This window comes from Tauraco erythrolophus, chromosome 4 (assembly GCF_009769465.1).
Source record: "Tauraco erythrolophus isolate bTauEry1 chromosome 4, bTauEry1.pri, whole genome shotgun sequence".
NCBI classification, from domain to species: Eukaryota; Metazoa; Chordata; class Aves; order Musophagiformes; family Musophagidae; genus Tauraco; species Tauraco erythrolophus.
Window position 1 is genome coordinate 41510023 of NC_141468.1, and position 19252 is coordinate 41529274.

General features: G+C 41.4%; 1 protein-coding gene across 1 annotated transcript in view; it reads right to left on the minus strand.

Moving 5' to 3' along the window:
- The window catches only part of CPM (carboxypeptidase M), a 37241-nt gene extending 21234 nt beyond the window's left edge, over nt 1-16007 (minus strand). The window contains exons 1-2 of the mRNA XM_086610435.1: nt 15882-16007; nt 15535-15685 (exon numbers count right to left, since the gene is read on the minus strand). Of these exons, the coding sequence (XP_086466561.1) occupies nt 15535-15685; nt 15882-16007 (277 nt within the window). The remainder of the gene's footprint in view (nt 1-15534; nt 15686-15881) is intronic.
- Between the last annotated feature and the right edge of the window lie 3245 nt (nt 16008-19252).

A 19252-nucleotide genomic window follows, 5' to 3' on the forward strand; every position in this document is an offset into this window, starting at 1 on the left:
CAGCCTGTCTAGGTCTCTTCAAGATGGCTCGCCCTTCTGACTTGTCTACCTCACCACCCAGTTTGGTGTCATCAGCAAGTGTGGTCACAGTGCTTTCAATCCTATCACCCAGATGATTTATGAAGACGTTGAACAGCATAGAGTACAGCATCGATCCCTGGAGACCCCACTTGTGACAGGCTGCCAGCCTGACTAAAAGACATTGATGACCACCCTCTGAATACAGCCTGTAGCCAGTTTCCTACCTATCTCACAGATCACCTATCCAGTCTGCATCTTGCCAGTTTGTCCAGGAGAAGGCTGTGGGAAACAGCGTCAAAAACAGTTTACTCTGGCTCCAGATCTGACTGAATACTGACTTGAATAGTACATCACTGAACATAACTCATACAAAACTTCGTCTGACACTGGCTAGAAAATAGAGTTTTCAGATGTCTAAATCCAAGACTCAGATATGAATCCACTTGGATTCATCTATGTGGCATATAAAATACATAAAAGCTGGATTATGAAAAGACAACATGACATTATACCAAATCAAAGTAATGATCTCAAAAAATATACTCTTGAGATTTGATACAAGCCACAAAAATTACTTTCTGTATTTCGTATCCTCTTCCTCAAAACTTACTAATTTTTACTCTTACTTACCCCATGTTTGGCAACAAACTCTACAGGCCAAGTAGCATATTACGAGAGTGGTTTGCATGTTACCCAGACAGATGTGTCCCTAAGCTGTAGGGAAAGCCACCTTACTAGTAGAAAAGAGGACACAGAAGTTAAATAGGAAGTGCAAACAACTTAAAAGCTTTATCGTTATTCTTCAGATTGTTATTGACTACTGATATTTCAGCAGTCCTGAGAACTTGCCCTATCAGAGCTTAATTCTATTGTGCTCCACACAAACCTTTAAAATATATGTTTCTGACCCTCAAAGTGTACAATCAAAAGCACTGCAAAATAAGATGAGGGACCAGACAGACAAGGTTTTGCTCAATGAGAACATAAGAGGGTGGTGGCTATGCCTTAGGCATAGCTTGTATCAATCCTGCTCAGTTCCAGTATAAGCAGAAGAGCTTCAGTCTAAATTCTGTGATGAGAACATCAAGTAACAGTATTGAAACAAACATACCAGCTGATTTTTATAACAGCTTCCACTGCAAGAGCAACTACTACATAATTATGGTTTGACAGAAGAAAGAGAAACGATGCAAATAACTAGCTTCTGCATTACTTATACAGAATATTGTAGGGAGGTGGGATGGCATGAGAGTCACTCTTTGATAAATTCTTCTGTAGATACACCACAATTCCCACATAATCTCTCACACACTCTTTAATCGATTTTAACTATGCATACTAATATTGGAAACATTTCCCTAACTGCATTTGGCAACATATTCTGCTACGTTTTAGGACAATCCATCCTTACTGGCTACCTGTAATACTAGTGTCAATCTAGGTTAATTGTTACTCACACAAGATACTATGGCATCTTTGCAGTTTTGTTTTTATTGCAGAACTATGTCAGAATATCTTCCCAGCTGCATCTGACATCCATTTTCTGAGACTAAGTCATACTATGTTCATTACTACACAAACTTCCTTATCTTACAGGAAGAGAGAGATTAAGAAATCAGTCCTGGCTTTATCACTTCTAACTTCCGTATCGTATTCATGGTAAATCTGTTTCTGTGCTAGCATAAACCATTCTTTGTCTTTTAAGTTTTGTGATCTGTACTTGCATTTACTGCAAAATTCAGTACTGTCAGTGTGTCACAGAGCAGTACAATTGCCCCCTATGTACATGCACTCCTGAGGTATTTCTGAAAAAGGCAGGAAGATGGAAATACAAAGACATTAAATACCTACGTAACTTAGTATCGCACTCACAAGTTTCAATATGAAGACAAAATCATAGAATCATAGAATGGTTCGAGTTGGAAGGGACCTCAAAGATCATCTAGTTCCCATTCCCCTGCCATGGGCAGGGAAACCCTCCACTACACCAGGCTGCCCAAAGCCTCATCCAACCTGACCTTGAACACCTCCAGGGATGGGGCATCTACAACTTCTCTGGGCAACCTGTTCCAGTGCCTCACCACCCTCTGAGTGAAAAATGTCTTCCTTATATCTAACCTAAATCTGCCCTCTTTCAGTTTAAAGCCATTGCCCCTCGTCCTATCACTACGCGCCCTTGGAAAAAGTCCCTCTCCAGCTTTCCTGTAGGCCCCCTTTAAGTACTGGAAGGCTGCTATAAAATCACCCCGGAGCCTTCTCTTCTCCAGGCTGAACAGCCTCAACTCTCTCAGCCTGTCTTCATAGGAGAGGTGCTCCAGCCCTTGGATCATCTTTGTGGCCCTCCTCTGGACCCGCTCCAGCAGCTCCACGTCCTTCTTGTGCTGGAGACTCCAGAGCTGAATGCAGTATTCCAGGTGGGGTCTCACAAGAGCAGAGTAGAGGGGCAGAATCACCTCCCTCAACCTGCTGGCCACACTTCTTTGGATGCAGCCCAGGATACGGTTGGCTTTAAAATGTTAGTTTCTGCACTGTAACAGTGGGGCACCACATTGTCTTCTGGCAAAACACTACCACAGCTAATGAAGGACTTCAGGAACAGTTTTCTTTCGCTAAGCAAGCACCAGCGGCATCTTTGCTGTATGGTACTCTGATTTGCCATCACCAGTTCAAGCTGGAAAAATCTAAAGCTATTTTGGAACTTGTCTTCCACAAGGGGACTGCCCAACAGCAGCACACACAGTTTGATTAAGATTCTAACAGAATCTGAGTTACCAACACATTATTTATATAACCAGAAATGTTTAATCACAATGACTGATATAGCAGCATTGCAGAAGTAGCCTTACAAACATGTCAAGTTCATCTAGCTAGACTGTTGGGTAAAGAACCCTCCAGATTATGGCAAGTAATATAAATGTATCCTTTGGAGATACAAATTTTGTAAATTATCAGCCAAAAAAGGCAGCTGTCTGTTGAAAAAACAGACACTATAGATCAATAGTTTACACTCAGAATAACCTACGTGCCTGAAACTGGGATCAGACATCTGTATGAACAACTGTAATGCATCGTGTTCTTTTATAAGAGTTTATCCTCACTTTCAGTATATCATGTTCTCATGGTCTACTGAGACAGAAAGGATTATCTAAAGACATATATAAGAAAGTCTCCAAGGTATTTTGAAGGATTAAAAAGATACGGATCAATCAGGCATATCTAGCAATATTCAGCATGGTAAGTAGAACAAATCCAAAAGAGCCCAAGGTAACATTAGACTGGAGGTTTGCCATGGCCACTCCCTCAGCTCCCCCCTCCAAGTTGATAACACTTCTTATTTGAGGAGGGGAGCAAAGGTTTTACTACTTGGTTGTGGGTGTTTTTTCCCCCCAATTATCCTGCTTAACGAAGAGACTGTAAAAGAGATCATACTGAACAAGAACTACTCTAACCACATTGTTCTTAATAAGCTATTGGAAGGATATGGATAAGGATCACGGATAAGAAAGTAAGTGCTTGTTTGAGAATAAGAGCAAGGGAGACTGATTGGTTCAGTACCTGTGCAGCATTTTTAAATTTTATTTTGAAGTATTAGAACTATCCTGTGTCTGTATTTCCACTTGCCAACTTTCCGAGTGCCAAAACAGACAGTCCCATCTCAGCCAATTTGTGGTATTTCTTGAGATACAAAGGATCAGAATGTTTCAGCAACAAATGCACTACCACTGACATAGTTACTATGCTGGGGCCATTGCTTAGCACTTCTGGTCTCTTCCCAGGTATCCCTTCTCACAGGTGTAAGGCCACCTCTCTCTCTGTAAAGAGAGGAAAACAAATAAAAATAACAGTTTTCCACTTTCAGTACCTTATAAGCATAACTGTAGGAACGATCAATAACTCTTGAGAAAAAGTAGATACTGTTTATTTGTAACCAAAGCACTGGAGAAGGGAAGGGGGTCAAAACAGTTCATGGTTCATGTGCTTACTTATCTTCCTAAAGGTTTACAAATCTTTGGTTGATTGGGACAGCCATAGCTGCTTTAGACACTTTCACAGGACTTGTATCTTATGAGAACGACAATCCTTTCTTCCCTGCATATACATGACTCATCACACTGTCCCATTTCCAGTTCTCATAATCAAGCTGAGCACACTCTTTACACACAAAAACATTAAAAATCACCAATCCACAGCACAGTCTCTACAATAGCACCTTAGAGTTTATTGGAACACAAATCAAGAAATAAAAACAAATTTTAAAAATCCAAATAAAAACAACCCAGAAGGGAATACTGTTTTTAAATTAATATACACTAACCTTATTCAGTATTGCTCACTGAGAAGAACACCACAGATACACAGAATTAGCCTGAGCAGGCTTTCTCCACTATTTACACTAACCAGTTTCATATTCACTCCCAGAAACCAAACAGACTGTTTTTCCTTTTCACCAACTCTTGCCTCTATTACCACAGGGTTTGAAAACCTAGATCTAAAACTGTGTGCTTTATTTTCTGAGAAAGGTGTGAAAGTGGTATGCATCTAGTAATTTTCAGAAAAGCTATTGTATTCATAAAAGAAGGTAATAATACCACCCATTCACAGTAGTACCATGGGATCATCATGAGCAGAGTGATTGCTTATAACACAAGCCAGGCACAAGGAGGGGAATGGTTTGTTTTTAAGTGCAATGTATCCAGACTCAACAGTTTTATGTGGCCTACCCTTTTACCACCAGAGGCAGAGGAGGACAAAACTATTCCAGCCACTTGAAGGCAAGAGAGGGAATAGAAAACCAGGAGGACGCTACAGGTTATGGCTCCTATATGGTTGAGAAGTTACTGGTGTGCTTTGAGGGTTTCAGCGCATTCAAGTACCTCATCGAAAGACTTGCTATGCATATCCTGTAAACATCCTTGGCAGACCCCATACATTATGTTTGCTCCAAGAATAGGAAGCTCCAAACAATACACATCTCTACACTGGCAAGCAGAGTCCTGCTAATTCAGACAGTGAGCAGCTTCCCCTCACTTTTTTTTTTTTTTTTAAACTGGCTGGAGGGGAAAAAAATGCAAGATAGATTAATTTTTTAAAAGAATCCAATCCTCATTATCATCAGCTGTTCCTGGTTTAGTTAACAAGCTAACATTAGTTTGACCAGTTGCTTCCAGATTCTCTCTCAAAATAGGTAACAAAATGTTTCCTTAGAAACATTAGTGACTGCCTTTTAGTAAAGGCAACAGACACTGCAAGGAACAAATTCCGGCAGTGTTACTACCACTGTTACTACCTACAAACAGAGTAACTTAGTCCACGTTCTGGTGGCCTTTGTTTCCTCTTGGATTTTGAGATCAGCCTAACGCAACTGTGTATCAAAGCAAGCTTTTTACTTTAACCTACTTAAGGTCTACCACAATTAGGAAATACACCTTGTCAGAAACAGCAAGGTTGCACATTGCTAGAGGTGCATACTGGGAAAGTATCATTCTGTGCCTATCCTATTCCTAGACTTTTCTTTAGCCATTCTTGGAAAAAAGAATAGTGGACCAGACTGACTTTCGAACTGACAGAGTAGGACTGTGTTTCTTATTGAGAACATACGTTGTTTCTTATTGAGAACACACTTTGCTTTTATTTTAGATTTAGGATAAATGTTATTTTTTTCAGATCTGCTCAAGCTCTGTTTAAATGTCCCAGGTAACTGCAAGACCCATGGATGTACAACACATTGGCTAGGAACAAACAGGAAGTGTAACTCAACTGTCCTAAATCCGCTGTAAACTCAGCATGTTACACAGCAGGTACAGTGATTTAATTAAATAACTCCAACTGCCATGGACTGACCTTTCCCATAATGAATAAGCCCTAGACATCAAACTGCAGAATCATCTGCTTAGAAGCATCCTCTAATGTCTTCCTCACATCTCAACCACTGCGTAGATGATAAGAGTTATCGTGCCAGAAGTGGAGCAGTTTACAAGGAGGATAATCTCTTAGCTGGGAGGGGAAAAGAGCTACAGCCAGCCCTATGCATTATTTGTTTCCATCTTCAGTAGCTACCTAATTCATTAAAAGTTCAGAAAGCAGAACTAGCAGACATGTACATTCAGCTTTCATTCAAAGAAGAACCCAGCCTTAAAAAAAAAAAATAAAAATCTAGATCTCACTTCTGTGCAAAATCATGGATAGAACAACTGCCTAAGGTACAAATGCTTCAGGATAAGAAGTCACATCTTGCCTATCAACTGATTAATGTATTACGAGTAGGTCTGCGTTTGTACTTATGTGAACTAGCTGACCACAATATGCCATACCACAGCTACGTACAGTAAAGCTTTAATTAGGCAGCCCTGAGAGTCAGCAACACTGGCAGCTCTGAGAATCTACAGCCAAAGGTCCTAGGCAAAAAGGCCATCCAGAAGGGATGTAGAGTGCACTGCTCTTCTCCTTTTGTGGCAAGTGAATAGAAAGCCACTAGAAACACTTTTCTACTAAAAACCCCCATCCCCTGAATGGAGTAGGAGGGATATGTTACTGTGCTATCCTCAAGTAAGAGGAAAATGCAGACCAACTAACCACCTGAGTAAAACACAGGCAGAGGATAAGAGTTTTATTTCTTTTTAAGTAAGTTTGTGATTTGTTTTAAAATTAATGACATTGTACTGAAAGGGCAATTCAACCCACATCACTGATCAGTAACATCAATATTCACCCAATTTTCCCTATTCCTAGGGAAATACGGGCCCTGTAGCACAACCCAAAGACCAGCAAATGTAGGCTGTGCCAGGCTAATAGAGAGTCCTAATCTGGTGGTAGAAGACCCTTAATTGAAGGCCATCTCTTGATTAACAGGTATGTTTTATCTTTTTTACTTTATTGCGGAATCTCTTCCTCTTCCTGTGTTACTCTATAGCATTCAAAAAATGGCGGTCTGAGGAAGTGCATACTTGTTTAGGACCAGTGTAAGTCCACACTGAGTTACATACAAAAAGTAGCTTCAAGTGAGTGTACAGGTTCAATTTTCCCCTTGCAATCAGTAGACCATAAATTAAATTGTCAGTATGGTTATGAGCTATACAAAGCATCAGAAGCCACATTTCAAGATCACAACTCTTATTTACATGGCTAAAAATTCATGTACAATCCTCCAAAAAGCAGAATCCTACAAGAAGTGAGGGGGTGGGGGGGGGGAGGAACCAAACAGTAATTGTTCTGTCTATTGTGCACCATTCTTAGAATCCTGAGCTCTGTGGTTTTGTGTTCAGTTTGTTGTTTTTTTTTTAAGAACATCTTCTACATATTTACTTTTTCAACACCAGCTAAAGGATATAGAGATAGACAAGAACTGAACTGCTCCCACCAGCTGCAGTTGCTGATTCTATGTTACACAAGCTCCCTAGCATTGCTAACTTCACTGCTCTGAATTAAGATACCCAGTAGTCAATTCTGTCTGCTTCTAAATAAACATGGAAAGCTGCAAAGTCTTGGTGAGGGAAAACAGGACAGCTGCAAGCTTAAGATCTTTACTGCTCTAACAAAAAGTTTGACAAATATATGCTGTAACTAGACAACTACAAAGCAAAGGGTAGAGAGGAAGCAAGAGAACAGAGATTCTTCCCACAACACTGGTTTTAAATAAATGCTGCTCACAAGACCAGTGGACTATTTAAAAATAGATCAGATCTTCCCATTTCAAAGTTACAACACAGAGATTGTAGTACTAGATAACAGTTTTTATACGAGAAGTGTTTGATCTGTGTTGCTAGGATAGGTTCCCTTCAAACAGTTGTTTGAAAACTTTTTTTTTTTAGTCTGGGACAGGAATCTCTCACATGGCAGGTTTCACAGAAAAAACCTTCCCACAGGTTTTGTGCGAGAACTGCATGTAAGTTTCATTCGTGTGTGTGCATGAACGTATGTAAAAGAAAACTACGCAACATGTACAAATACATACACATACTTTCACGATTATTTTTAGGTGCAGAAGATAGCACAGAAGGCAAGACAAAGATGATTGATCAATTCACATAAAGCATAAAGAGGAGAAGATTAAGCAAATTATTTTACTTTCACTGCAAGAGAATATGAATATGCTTAGAATCATTGACTGCATCTCTAAGAGTAATGTCTTAACTGACCAATCTTTTAAACATCTGACACTGACCAAGCTACATAGTTTTTACAAATTAATTGCATAAAAAACATAGCCTTACTGACAGGAAAGCAATGTTAAGTCATGTTACCATCAGGCAAAATCTTAGTACTTGGCTGTCGGAAGACTGATTGCACACAAACTCCTGGTGTCACGCTACAGCAGCCAAACCACTATTGCAGAAGGTAGAAGGGCTATGGCTTTTCTCCTATAAGTAGACATACATAGTATTCACATTTAAACTAATTCTGGTAACTAAATTGCTAGAGGATGCAGTCAGATGAAATATGAAATTACATTTCAACATTTAAAGACTTTAGCTTCAGTCAGAACAAATGGACTTAGAAATTAAAGCTAATGCAGTAACACTGAGTTCTATTTAAGCACATAATTTAGGGCAAAGCTCAGTTGGAAGCTGAAGATTTTTAAAAATACAGGCTAATAATTCTTGTTCTTGAAGTCATGGTTTAGCCTCTACCAAAGAAAGCCTGAAGGAGCCAGTCCTCCTCTTCCTCTGCTTTTTTCCCCTCCCCTGCCCATCACAGTGACTTACGTAACATGCTGCAAATAGAGTTTACAAAACTGTTAAGATCAAGGCCATCCATGAACCCAAACAGCCTTTCAAGAATAAAATTAACATATAAACCTACCTAGAATCTAGGTTTATATACCACGAATACTGACAGAGACTAGAACAAAGATGGTCATAAAAGAAGAGATCAAAAAGAGCAAGTGGCACATAAGGGGAAAAAAAAAATTCAAAAGAGAAGCAGGCAAGAATGGGTAAAAATTTAACTATCATGATAAGTTTTAGAATGGCCATTTAAAAATGAAACTCTGGACTTAAGCCAAGTGACTTTAGGGTGCTTTACATGAGGCCCTCTGAGTGGGAAATGTCTCATTTGTTCTTGTTTCTAAAATTGAACATTGAAAACCTCAATGCTTATATTATCTACACACGCCATGCTTGCACGAAGAGCTTGTAATTCACAGTACTAAGGAAACTTGTGGGGTGGGAGAGGAGGAGAAGGGAAGGGAAGAGACATTATCAAGAATTGGACAGGAGGAAAGCCATCTGCAGCAGTCATTCAAATGGAACAAACAGAAGGTTTCTTCTACACAACACACCTCTCATCATGCAACCACAGAAAAAATTGCAATATTCTCTTTAAAGACGTCGCATTCCCTGTGGATTTTCCTCTAGACAATTTGTTTATTTTCAAGACAGAGAGTCGTCTTTATCACCTTTTTTTTTTCCTTCCAGTAGAGTACATTTTATGGATACGCATTTCAGTTTTGTTTTCTCCAGCAGTAAAACTTGTTTTCTAGTACTTTAAACAAAATAAAAACATCCAGAATATAAGTGTTTCTAATGTAAATTCAATAAAGTTTTCAGTGCATTTTACTATTGCTTGTAGTAACCCAAGCTCCTTCCATACCGTATCACAAGAAATATCTGAAAATAAGTTCCTATTTTTCCCCCCAGGTAGCCATCATTTTTCAGCTACATACATGGACTATCAATATATAGACGAGTACAATACCTACTCTTTTAGTATTAAGGATTTTCACTGGAGTGCAATGAACCTGAAGTTAGCGCTCCCCGTTCAATAGCCTCCCACAAACACCTAAAAGATTCAATCAGTTTTAAACTGATCCCTGGCATATCTTGGGCACATATTCCACTGATGTGTGTGCAGAATGACATCAGGGACAGGTTAATTGCCTAGGATCTCTATTAGCCCTGTTACCAGGCAAGCACACACTTCCCACTGGACTACCAAATCCTAATACCTAATGAGCCTTCACTGAAGTCACAGTTGCTTATCAGATGGAAACCTGGGCATGCGTCATTCCCTTCCATTTTTCGAGGAGGGAAGCCCATAAACATAGGCAGGAAGGACACATAGTGAGCTCCAACAGGCAGCTTGTCTGAGCCACTGACAAACCTGGCCTGCTGGGAGCTCTGCTGAGCACACCTTACTCGTAATACGTAGTATCCTCTATGCGCACAGCCATGTGGAAGTTCTACGTGAACTTTTGAACCCAAACCAACTAAACTCACCCCCTGCATGCTTCAGCCTCTCTGTTTATAAAGCAGAGATAGCAAAATGCTAATAAGTGAGGCGGTTTATTTTTTTGGTGGACTAGTAAAAGTTAGCAAAGTGCTTAAGATTAATGGATGGAATGGGCCAGTTCAAGGGCAGCAGAGAGAGCAATTGAATAGTAAGCAGCAGAATAGGATGATTAAACCACATAGTTCTCACGTAAAAAAAGCTTTCAGGAGAGCTCGTTTGCAAGAAGCCATTTCTGAAAATTTCTAATGAAACCACAATAAAACCTGGTTAGTTTGTCTTGTTCTGCTTTTTGTCTCTCCAGTGATATAATCTGTCAACGAGACGTTCATCTAACAAGTCAACTTTGAAGTTCTTCTGTAGGTAAAGACAGAGGTACTTTAACCATACACAACTTTCTGCTCAGTGAGCAGGAGCTGGCTTAAAGATGATGTTTACAACTGTTCCAGTTTGACTGGAATTCTAAAAATGCAGACTGGCCTCCAGAAAAGCTAGAGCTAAAACAAGCTATAATTGGCATGCTATCACTTTGTCTGAATCCAGAGTGTATCTGAGAAGAGTTTTTAAACAGTGTGGATCTACTACAAAAGCCACTCAGCTCTTTCGAGGTTGTTTGCTTTTGTTCTCCTAATAAGATCATGTCTATCTCTTTGAATCACATTCTACGATTCTGTAAATCCCTTCCTACCATCCTAGGGGTGGCATTAGGCAGGACAGGTTACTATGATTACCCCAGGTCCCATTCTCTGGACTGACGCAGCTCTGCAGCCTCCTCTGTTGTTACAGAGTGCACATACTGTACTGAGGTTGGATACGGTGCATATTACAGAATGCAGTTCCTGCCAAAGATCTTTTACGAGCTTATTCAACAATGCATCTGAAACAACATAAAAGAAACAAGATATTTTCCAGCCACCACACGTCTGCCTACCTGCTTATGAGACTATATATCAGGTCTCTCACAAACATACTAATCACCTACAAATCTTGAGGGATTTGAGGCTGCCTACTAAATTAGACCAAACAGGTAACACTCAGTTTTATCAGCCAATGGGCTACATATTTTTAAGCCTCCTTCTTCCCTCATCTATGGATAACAGCTTAGCAGATGAGACGCATAATTAAATATCACAGCTTCCAAGCATACAGACTTGGAGACAGAACAGGCCATTGCCAGTCTAGAACACATCCTTCCCTGTAATCTAGCAGAGGTGTTCCCAGTAATCCGGCAGAGGAGTGGTGAATTTCCATATGGTGATGTAAACCACCATAGACCAGATTTGGCATCTTTTCATTTGTTTCCAGAGAGGCTCTTGGTACTGGTCCTGTTGTGTACAGTGCTGTTAGAGTCTACATACATTAAGTAAACACACTTTGTAAGTCTCATCTCAAATTTATCCATGACAAATTATACTCAATATTTCTCTTACGCAGAAATGGCTGGCTTAGTGGGAGAGAGGAAAGCACTCTTATTTCTTTAGCCTTGACCTTAGCAAGGCTTTCAATAGAATCAGAATCAGTTGGAAGGGACCTCTGGAGGTCGCCTGGTCCAACCCCTGCTGCTGAAGCACAGCCACCTACAGCCAGTTGCCCAGGACTGTGTTCAGATGGCTTTTGACTGTCTCCAAGGATGGAAACCCCACAACCTCCCTGACGAGCCTGTTTCAGTGCTCAGCCACTCTCACAGTATCCTTGCAAATAAGCTGAGAACATATAGATTAGAGGAACAGACTACAGTGAGGTCAGAAGTTGGCTAGACTGAGCAATTGATGGTTCAAGTGACAGCAAATTAGTAGCAGCATACCTCCAGGGTCAATAACTGAAGCTTTACTGAAGTTTGATATCTTCATTAGGGCCAGGGCTGCCATACAGAGGGGCCTTGACAAGCTGAACAAATTTCTCAACAGAAGACTCATGAAGTTTGACAAAGGCAAATGCAAAGTCCTGCATCTGGAATGGAAGAACCTCATATGGGGATTATCAACCCAGGAAGGTAACTCCATGCTTGTACAGGCTGCAGACTAGCTAGGTTGCAGCTCTACAACCTAGGAGTTGCAGCATGTGGGAGGAGTGTCCAGGTGGACAAGATAAGTGTGAGTCAGTAGTGTGCTCTCACAGCAGAAAAGGCAACCTGTATGCTGGGCTGCATTAGCAAGAACATAAACCAGCAGCTTAAGGGGGAAATTATTGTTCCTCTCTCCTCAGCATTAGTAAAGCTACATCTAGAGTACCATGTCCAGCTAAGGGTTTCCTAGCGCAAGAGAGACAACACCACACTGGAGGAAGTCCAGCAGAGTGAGGAGAGGCTGGAGGAGATCAGTTTGTTTAGTCCAGAGGATCATACAGCTACAATCTTCCACTGCCTAAAGGGATATTATAGAGAAGACAGGGCCAGAGCCTTCTTAGAGGTGGCACAGCAAAAGGTCAGGTAACAACTCACAGCAAGAGAAACTCTAATCCGATGCAAGAAAACACATTTCCATAACAAAGGTAGTTGAGCACTGAATCAGGTACCCAGAGACAATGTAGGATCTCTACCCTTGCAGATATTCAAAACTTGGGTGGAGAGGGCCTTGAGCATCATAATCTAGCTTTCAAGTTAGCCCTGCTTTGAACAAGAGCTCAAACTGGACGGCCTACAAACCTGAGGTACTTTATGATCTGCCTGGAGCATGTGAGGCTTTTGACACAAACAGTGTTTTGATATTTCTGTTAAAGAACTACATGCAATCACTTTCTGAAGTGATAATAAAGCAATCTCGATCACCCTTCACGCTTGGGCTTCTAAGAGCAGATTCGATACTCTTGCAGAGCTCCAGGTCTATACATTGCCAACCAAAAGTCAAGCCTTTACTTCACATTGTTCGTAATCCAGCTCTAGATGGCAGTATATAGTACTAGACTATTAGATAAAATTAGAGTAAAACCTAGATTAGATTTCAGAATAACATGAGAACAATAGCCAATCATGCTAACAGTAATTTTTTTTTCTGGTAACTATATAGTTACCACTCCGATTCATAGGATTTTGTATTAATTATCAACAATTTCCATATCAGGAACGTCAACAGCTTAATAGAAAAGCTACTACATCACATTGATCTCAATTTTATAGTATTTAAATTCATTTCTGTTTCTTACCACCAATAAATACATTTTGCTATCACAGTTTAGCTAATTGATAGTAGGACAACACTAATAAACCCATACAATTAAGTGCATGTGGATACACACACATTTGGTTTTGTCAGCTTATCTAAGAAAAGAGGAATAGAACTTCAGCCCATTGGCCAAAATTGAAAATTCATGTTCACAAAAATTATATAAGCAGTGTTGTCACAAAACTTTCTTTTGGTATGGGGATGAACAGAAAAAAAAATAAATTTATATATATACGCACACCCCCCCCCCAATTCAGTTCCATCCTCTACTATTTCAGGGGACTCTAAAGGCACATTTCTTAACAGAGGTAGAAATCTCTTAATATTCAGAAAAGAGGAAAAGAATAGAGAAGCACTGAACATTTTTCGTTGCCATTCTGCTTTATACGGCACTGAGAAAGTTTCCACTGCCCACCTATTCCATTCAGAGGAATACTGCAGGCACACAGGACATGCAAAAAGCATAACTGATCACCTTTTTGTGAATCATGACGTGTTGGCAGGACAAGGGAGAGCCCCCACACTTATTTTTTCTCATGCAGTTCGGCAAATCAGAAGGCAACACACCAAAATCTGAATAAAGTTTCAGAGCATTGCTTCATCACAGTCAAGAGATGATGCATTTCCAGTTTTCATGCTAAGGGAACTCAGACAAGTTGAGCACTTCCTGTTACCAACTTTCAGATGTCTAGATATGTAAAACCAAAACTTCAATGTCTCAGGCTGTATGAAAGGTTTTGTCCTACCTGCATGAAGATAAGCCAGCAGAGTTCATGCCAGAAATGTCAGAATCGAGTTCTATCATTAAAATGTTAGCTAAGTCCCCTAAAGGTAGGAAAATGAGGATGTGGATAATTGGTACTGTGGACAGGAGGGAACTGTACTCAAATGGACTAGATTTCTCTTGGGTGCATGAATAACATAATCCAATGTGATTCTGCCTTTGATGAAACCAAGAACAATGCAACTTGAATAACTTTAAGATTCCTTGTCTAGTTTGAGTCTTCCCACAAGAAGAGACTTTCTAAAAAAATGAGTGCAGACATGCACTGAGACAAGATGACATATCCATAGCAACATCACTGCTGTTTGATATCCCACTGAAACAGAACACACTTTTCAACTGTAGGTTATGTCCCAGACAAATACAAGTATATCTAAAAAATTTGAAGACGCACATGGTAACACAAGAAAGTATGAAAAGAAACTACTAGCATTCTTCATAATTAATTACCCAGAAGGTTGTAGATTTGATAGTAGATGTTACAACTGTCTCATTGTAGTGGTATGAAATGGGATTAGAGGAACAGATGATGTTTCTAAAGAATTAACTTCTCTGTCTAGTTTTATATACCTCTTATTGAAGTAATTTGTTTTCTACTTCAGTTTGGGTTTTTTTTCTTAAAACTAGATGGATGTACATTGACGTATTTACCTGCTAATTAACACTAAACTTCCTAACCTCTTTAAGCAAATAAAAAAGTTGGGTTATTTTTCTATAAATTTATTGTAAGAAAGTACCAATCAGAGAGAGATAAATTCAAATATCTATACAAGGCCAGAAAGGTGATGATTTATTTCAGTATATTTCCCTGTAGGGTTTAAGACTGAAACCCCAATCTTCATTTAGAACACAAGACGTTGTATCGGTACAGGATTTGAAATCCTTTTTCTAGCCAGTCCAGATTTACTGGAACAATAGGTAAAGCCAAAAGAGAAATTATTTTTAACATGCCCACAAGTTGGAAAACACACACTCCTATTACAGCCCCACCTAGAATGGGCACTTGGCAAACGGGGTACCACGCATTTCAAGCTCTTTAAAGACAGCTCTGTTTCTGAAAATGCCACTCAGGAATTCTCAAAAAAAACTAGGCGTTGGGAGAACTTCTACTCTAGCTGAAGCATCATACATGTCGTCAGAGTTTGTTATTCAGCCTTAAGCAAGAGGAAGAGGAAACTTCACAGAGATTTAAGCAGAGAGGCACCCAGCACTTGCGATTAGAGCAGCCCCGCCGCCAGCAAGCGCCCACGAAACGCCACCGCGGCCACCTTCACCCACGCTTGTCCCAGCTGAAATAAACCCGAAAGTCTTCACTTCCCCCTCCCCGCACCATTACCCCCCTACCTTCCACCGAGCGCCCGATGCTGTGCAAGTGGGTGAGGGAGGGGTACGCGGCATGAACCCCCTTCAGGTACGCCTCCAGCTCCTCGGTGTGGTGGTACTTGAAATCCAGCGCGGCCGCCATGGAAAGGAGGTAGAGGATGCCCACCACATCCTGGAAAGAAACAGATGAACTAAAAAGCCGGCGGGGAAAGGCGGGCTTGACGCTGCCCCGGCTCTGCCGCCGCCGAAATCGGCGGCGGCAGAGCCGGGACAGCGACAAGCCCGCGGATGGAGCCGTCCCGCCTCAGCCCGTCTCCCCTCACAGGGAGCAGGTGCCTTCCCCCTCCACCCACAACCGCTGCTCCTACCCCGGCGGCCGCCCGCATGGTGCCACCGCTCTTCCACAACTGGAGCCCCAACTCCGGAGGGGAACCGCCATCCCCCCCCGCGCACTTCGCCGGCCTCGCCCTGCCCCTGACTGACGCGGGCTCCATCCACTCAGATCCCCCCGGCCCGCCCAAAGGGCAGAGGGGGGAGCACACAGCCCTCCCCTTCTTCCCCTCCCTCTTTCCCGCCTCGCCAACGGCTCCCACCTGTGCGCCTCACGGCTCCTGTCAGCGAGGCGGCGGCGGGCGGCACAGCCCTCCCCGCTGTCCTCGGCAGCCCCTCAGGTTGGAACCGATCCTACTCCTCCGCTCATCGCTCCTTGTAGGTTGAAGGGAGGGAAAGGGCTCCAGCATACGCGGCCGGCTTCGTGTCGTCGCGGACCCGCTGGCTGGCCCTGCTGCTGGGCAGTGTCCTGAGGAAACAGCGTGGCCACGTTTTGGCGAGTCCTTGCTGTTTTTACCTCATTTTTATTTCCCAGAGGGGGTGAGGGATGGCTGGAGGGGGGGGAAAGTGCGTGTGTGGAGGGGAAGTGCAACGGTTCACCTTTTGACTCTGAGTGATTGTTTTGATTCACAAGAAGGCAACTCTTTTTTTTTTTTTTTTTTTTTTAATAGAATATGTGATAGCTGCCCGGCTCCAGCTGATGCGCGCCATTCGTACCACTGCTCTTCCTCAGCGCCTGTGTGGTCCTGGAGTGTGAGCAGGGTGTCAGCACCTGAGGCCCAGAGACAAAACCTGCTGTGTGCCGAGGGGCTCTTGAGAGAAATTAGCTGCCAAAATCTACAAAAATCTCTGCTTAGTGGGTTTTGAGTTTGGTTTTTTTTTCGTTTTTTGAAGATGAGTTTTTAATAGGCTTGGATTCACTTACTGAAAGGACTGGATTATATCTACAGAATTAAATGCTTTTCTTGGTTTTGCGCTAACCACATTGCCTTGGGGATATCCTAGTTTTGGGATTCACCACAAAGACTTTTTCATCACATTTTATTGTCTTTAAGATTGAAAAGGACTAGGAGAAAAAAAGCGCAGCTGGCCTCCAGCAACAAAAATTAGGATAGCATCTACATTTCTTTTAAAATATGATGTGGATATAGCTGAGTGTTAGAATACAACTCTGCGTAAATTCTGCATACTTTTTCTGAGAAAGAAAACCAGCAGCAGGATTTAATCTGCCTTCTGAAATTGACTATGCTGGTCAATGGCAGAAAAAGGATATTGAAGGAAATGAACATATGAGCCAATCTCAGATAACAAATCCTGTGTTCTGAATAGAAGATGCTGTATTTAATAAAGTTTCTTGATAAAAAAAAATTACCATTAAATTAAAACGTACCTTTTCTTTTTTACCTCAAAGCTTTAAGAAAAAAAAGTCAAACTATACTTTAATGCAAGTATCTGTGGTATCTCAATGTACCAGATACATACGCATCTAAAAATAGTGGTAGGATATCTACGTTCAGACCCCTTAAGTATACTTAGTTCATGGAAGGGACTTCCATATCACATATGACAAGAGATGTGTATGCAATGTACAAGGCTACTTGGTAAAGAGATATATTAGGCTTCTGTTGAACGGTGTTCCTTCAAGCATGGCATTTGGGGGGAGGGAATAGCTACAGAGCCTTTCTCTCATACTTTGACTTCACCATATTTTAACTCTTTCAACTTGACAAAACCTTCTCTCACCTGTCACAAAAGAAAGTTCTTGCAAGACCTAAATATGGATGTCTTTTGCCTTCTTTGCATTTGCTACATGGAGTGGGAGAGAAACTGTGAGGTTACACTGCAAATGTGCCTGCGAAGAAGCAGGAGGAAGGAGTCAAGTATGTAAGCTTCACATTTGAATTTGTGAGGCTTGAATATGTGTGCATTTATAGGCTTCTTAAAAGATGATCTAGAGATACCACTTGAGTAAGCAGGGAAGAAAATATACTCAGGTGGTAATCCAACATATACATGTTTGGAAACTGTCCCAAGATAATCACATGAAATCCGAGAACTCTGACTCCAAGATAGAGTAGGGTGTTGGCAACGCAGTAAAAATCACAGGGAGCTGTAAAAGCTTAATCTCACTGGAATGACTAAAGTCACCTTTGATACTAGGTAATGGCGCAGCGTTATCTCCTTTGGAAATTGCACCACCCTTTAACACAGCCAAAATAGTCATGGTTAAATGGGAGCATTACTGTATTTAGGAATGTTCAAAATGATAGATTGTTTCCATGCCAGGTGCTTGCAAGTTAAGACAAGTCAGCCTGTTTGGCAGTATTTGAGTTACATGTGACAGAATCAAACTTTTCTTCCCACCTGCTCCCCTCAGCCTGCACAATACTCAAAGATACCTGTTGCTCTTCAATCGCTTTTCAGAAGGTCGGTTTGATCCAACCTGGTATATGAACTCGTGGGTAAAAGACAGTACCAAAGACCAAGTCCTGCATGAAATTAAGTCAGCGATAAATCTGCCATTGGCATCAGTAGCTCAAAATTAGCGACTACGTGTCTGAAACCGATGGCAGTTCTTGTTCTCAGTGCTGCAGTGGACAATGACCCCTATGAGGAAGCGAGATAAACAGGGAAGTCCTATTGCTGCAAACAGCATTAACCGTTCTCCTTTCAGTGACGTTCAGGTTCGTCCACTCAAAACTATCCAACAAGTGACTCTGAAAGCTAGCACCTGAGCATGGGGTTTGTAGGGAGAAAGGCACAAATTTTGACGTGAAGTTCTCACCCGTGGATCTCAGCAGATCGGGGTGGTGTAATGCTTTGAGCAGCTGTGTTGCCCTCTAGTGACAGGTTAAGAAAATCCCATCACAAGCCACTGGTACGAAAAATTCTTCACGCCGTAGATAGTTAGGTAGCCCCGTGAGACTGACGTTTCACAGACATGCAGTTAAGACAGGTCTCAGCAGTAAAAAGATCTTCTGGAAGCTTTTGTGGTTTTGGAGAGCCATTCATAGAGCCGATCTTGGAATTTGAAATCTTACTCGCTGTTTTGTCACTTTTCGTGCAGGATTTCGGCACTTTCCAAAGATTAGTAAAGAAAAATGAGTGTCCCACATTATAACCGAAGCTTCAAAATATTTTTAGCAAGAAATACAAAGAGGTCACTAACACAGATTAAATTTTTTTAAGGATATTCACTACTATTAAGACTTTCTCATTTGAAATGCTGTCCCAGGCGTACAGATTACGGCTTCATGTTCTTTGCACTGATGTAACACCAAGGACCTGACAATCAGATTTCTGGTGTGGGAAAAACACGAGATAAAGGCTTTCTCCAGGGCAATGGACCAGACAAGTGAGTTGAGTACAAGTGATGACACAGACATGTGAATTTGATAGGACAGCACAG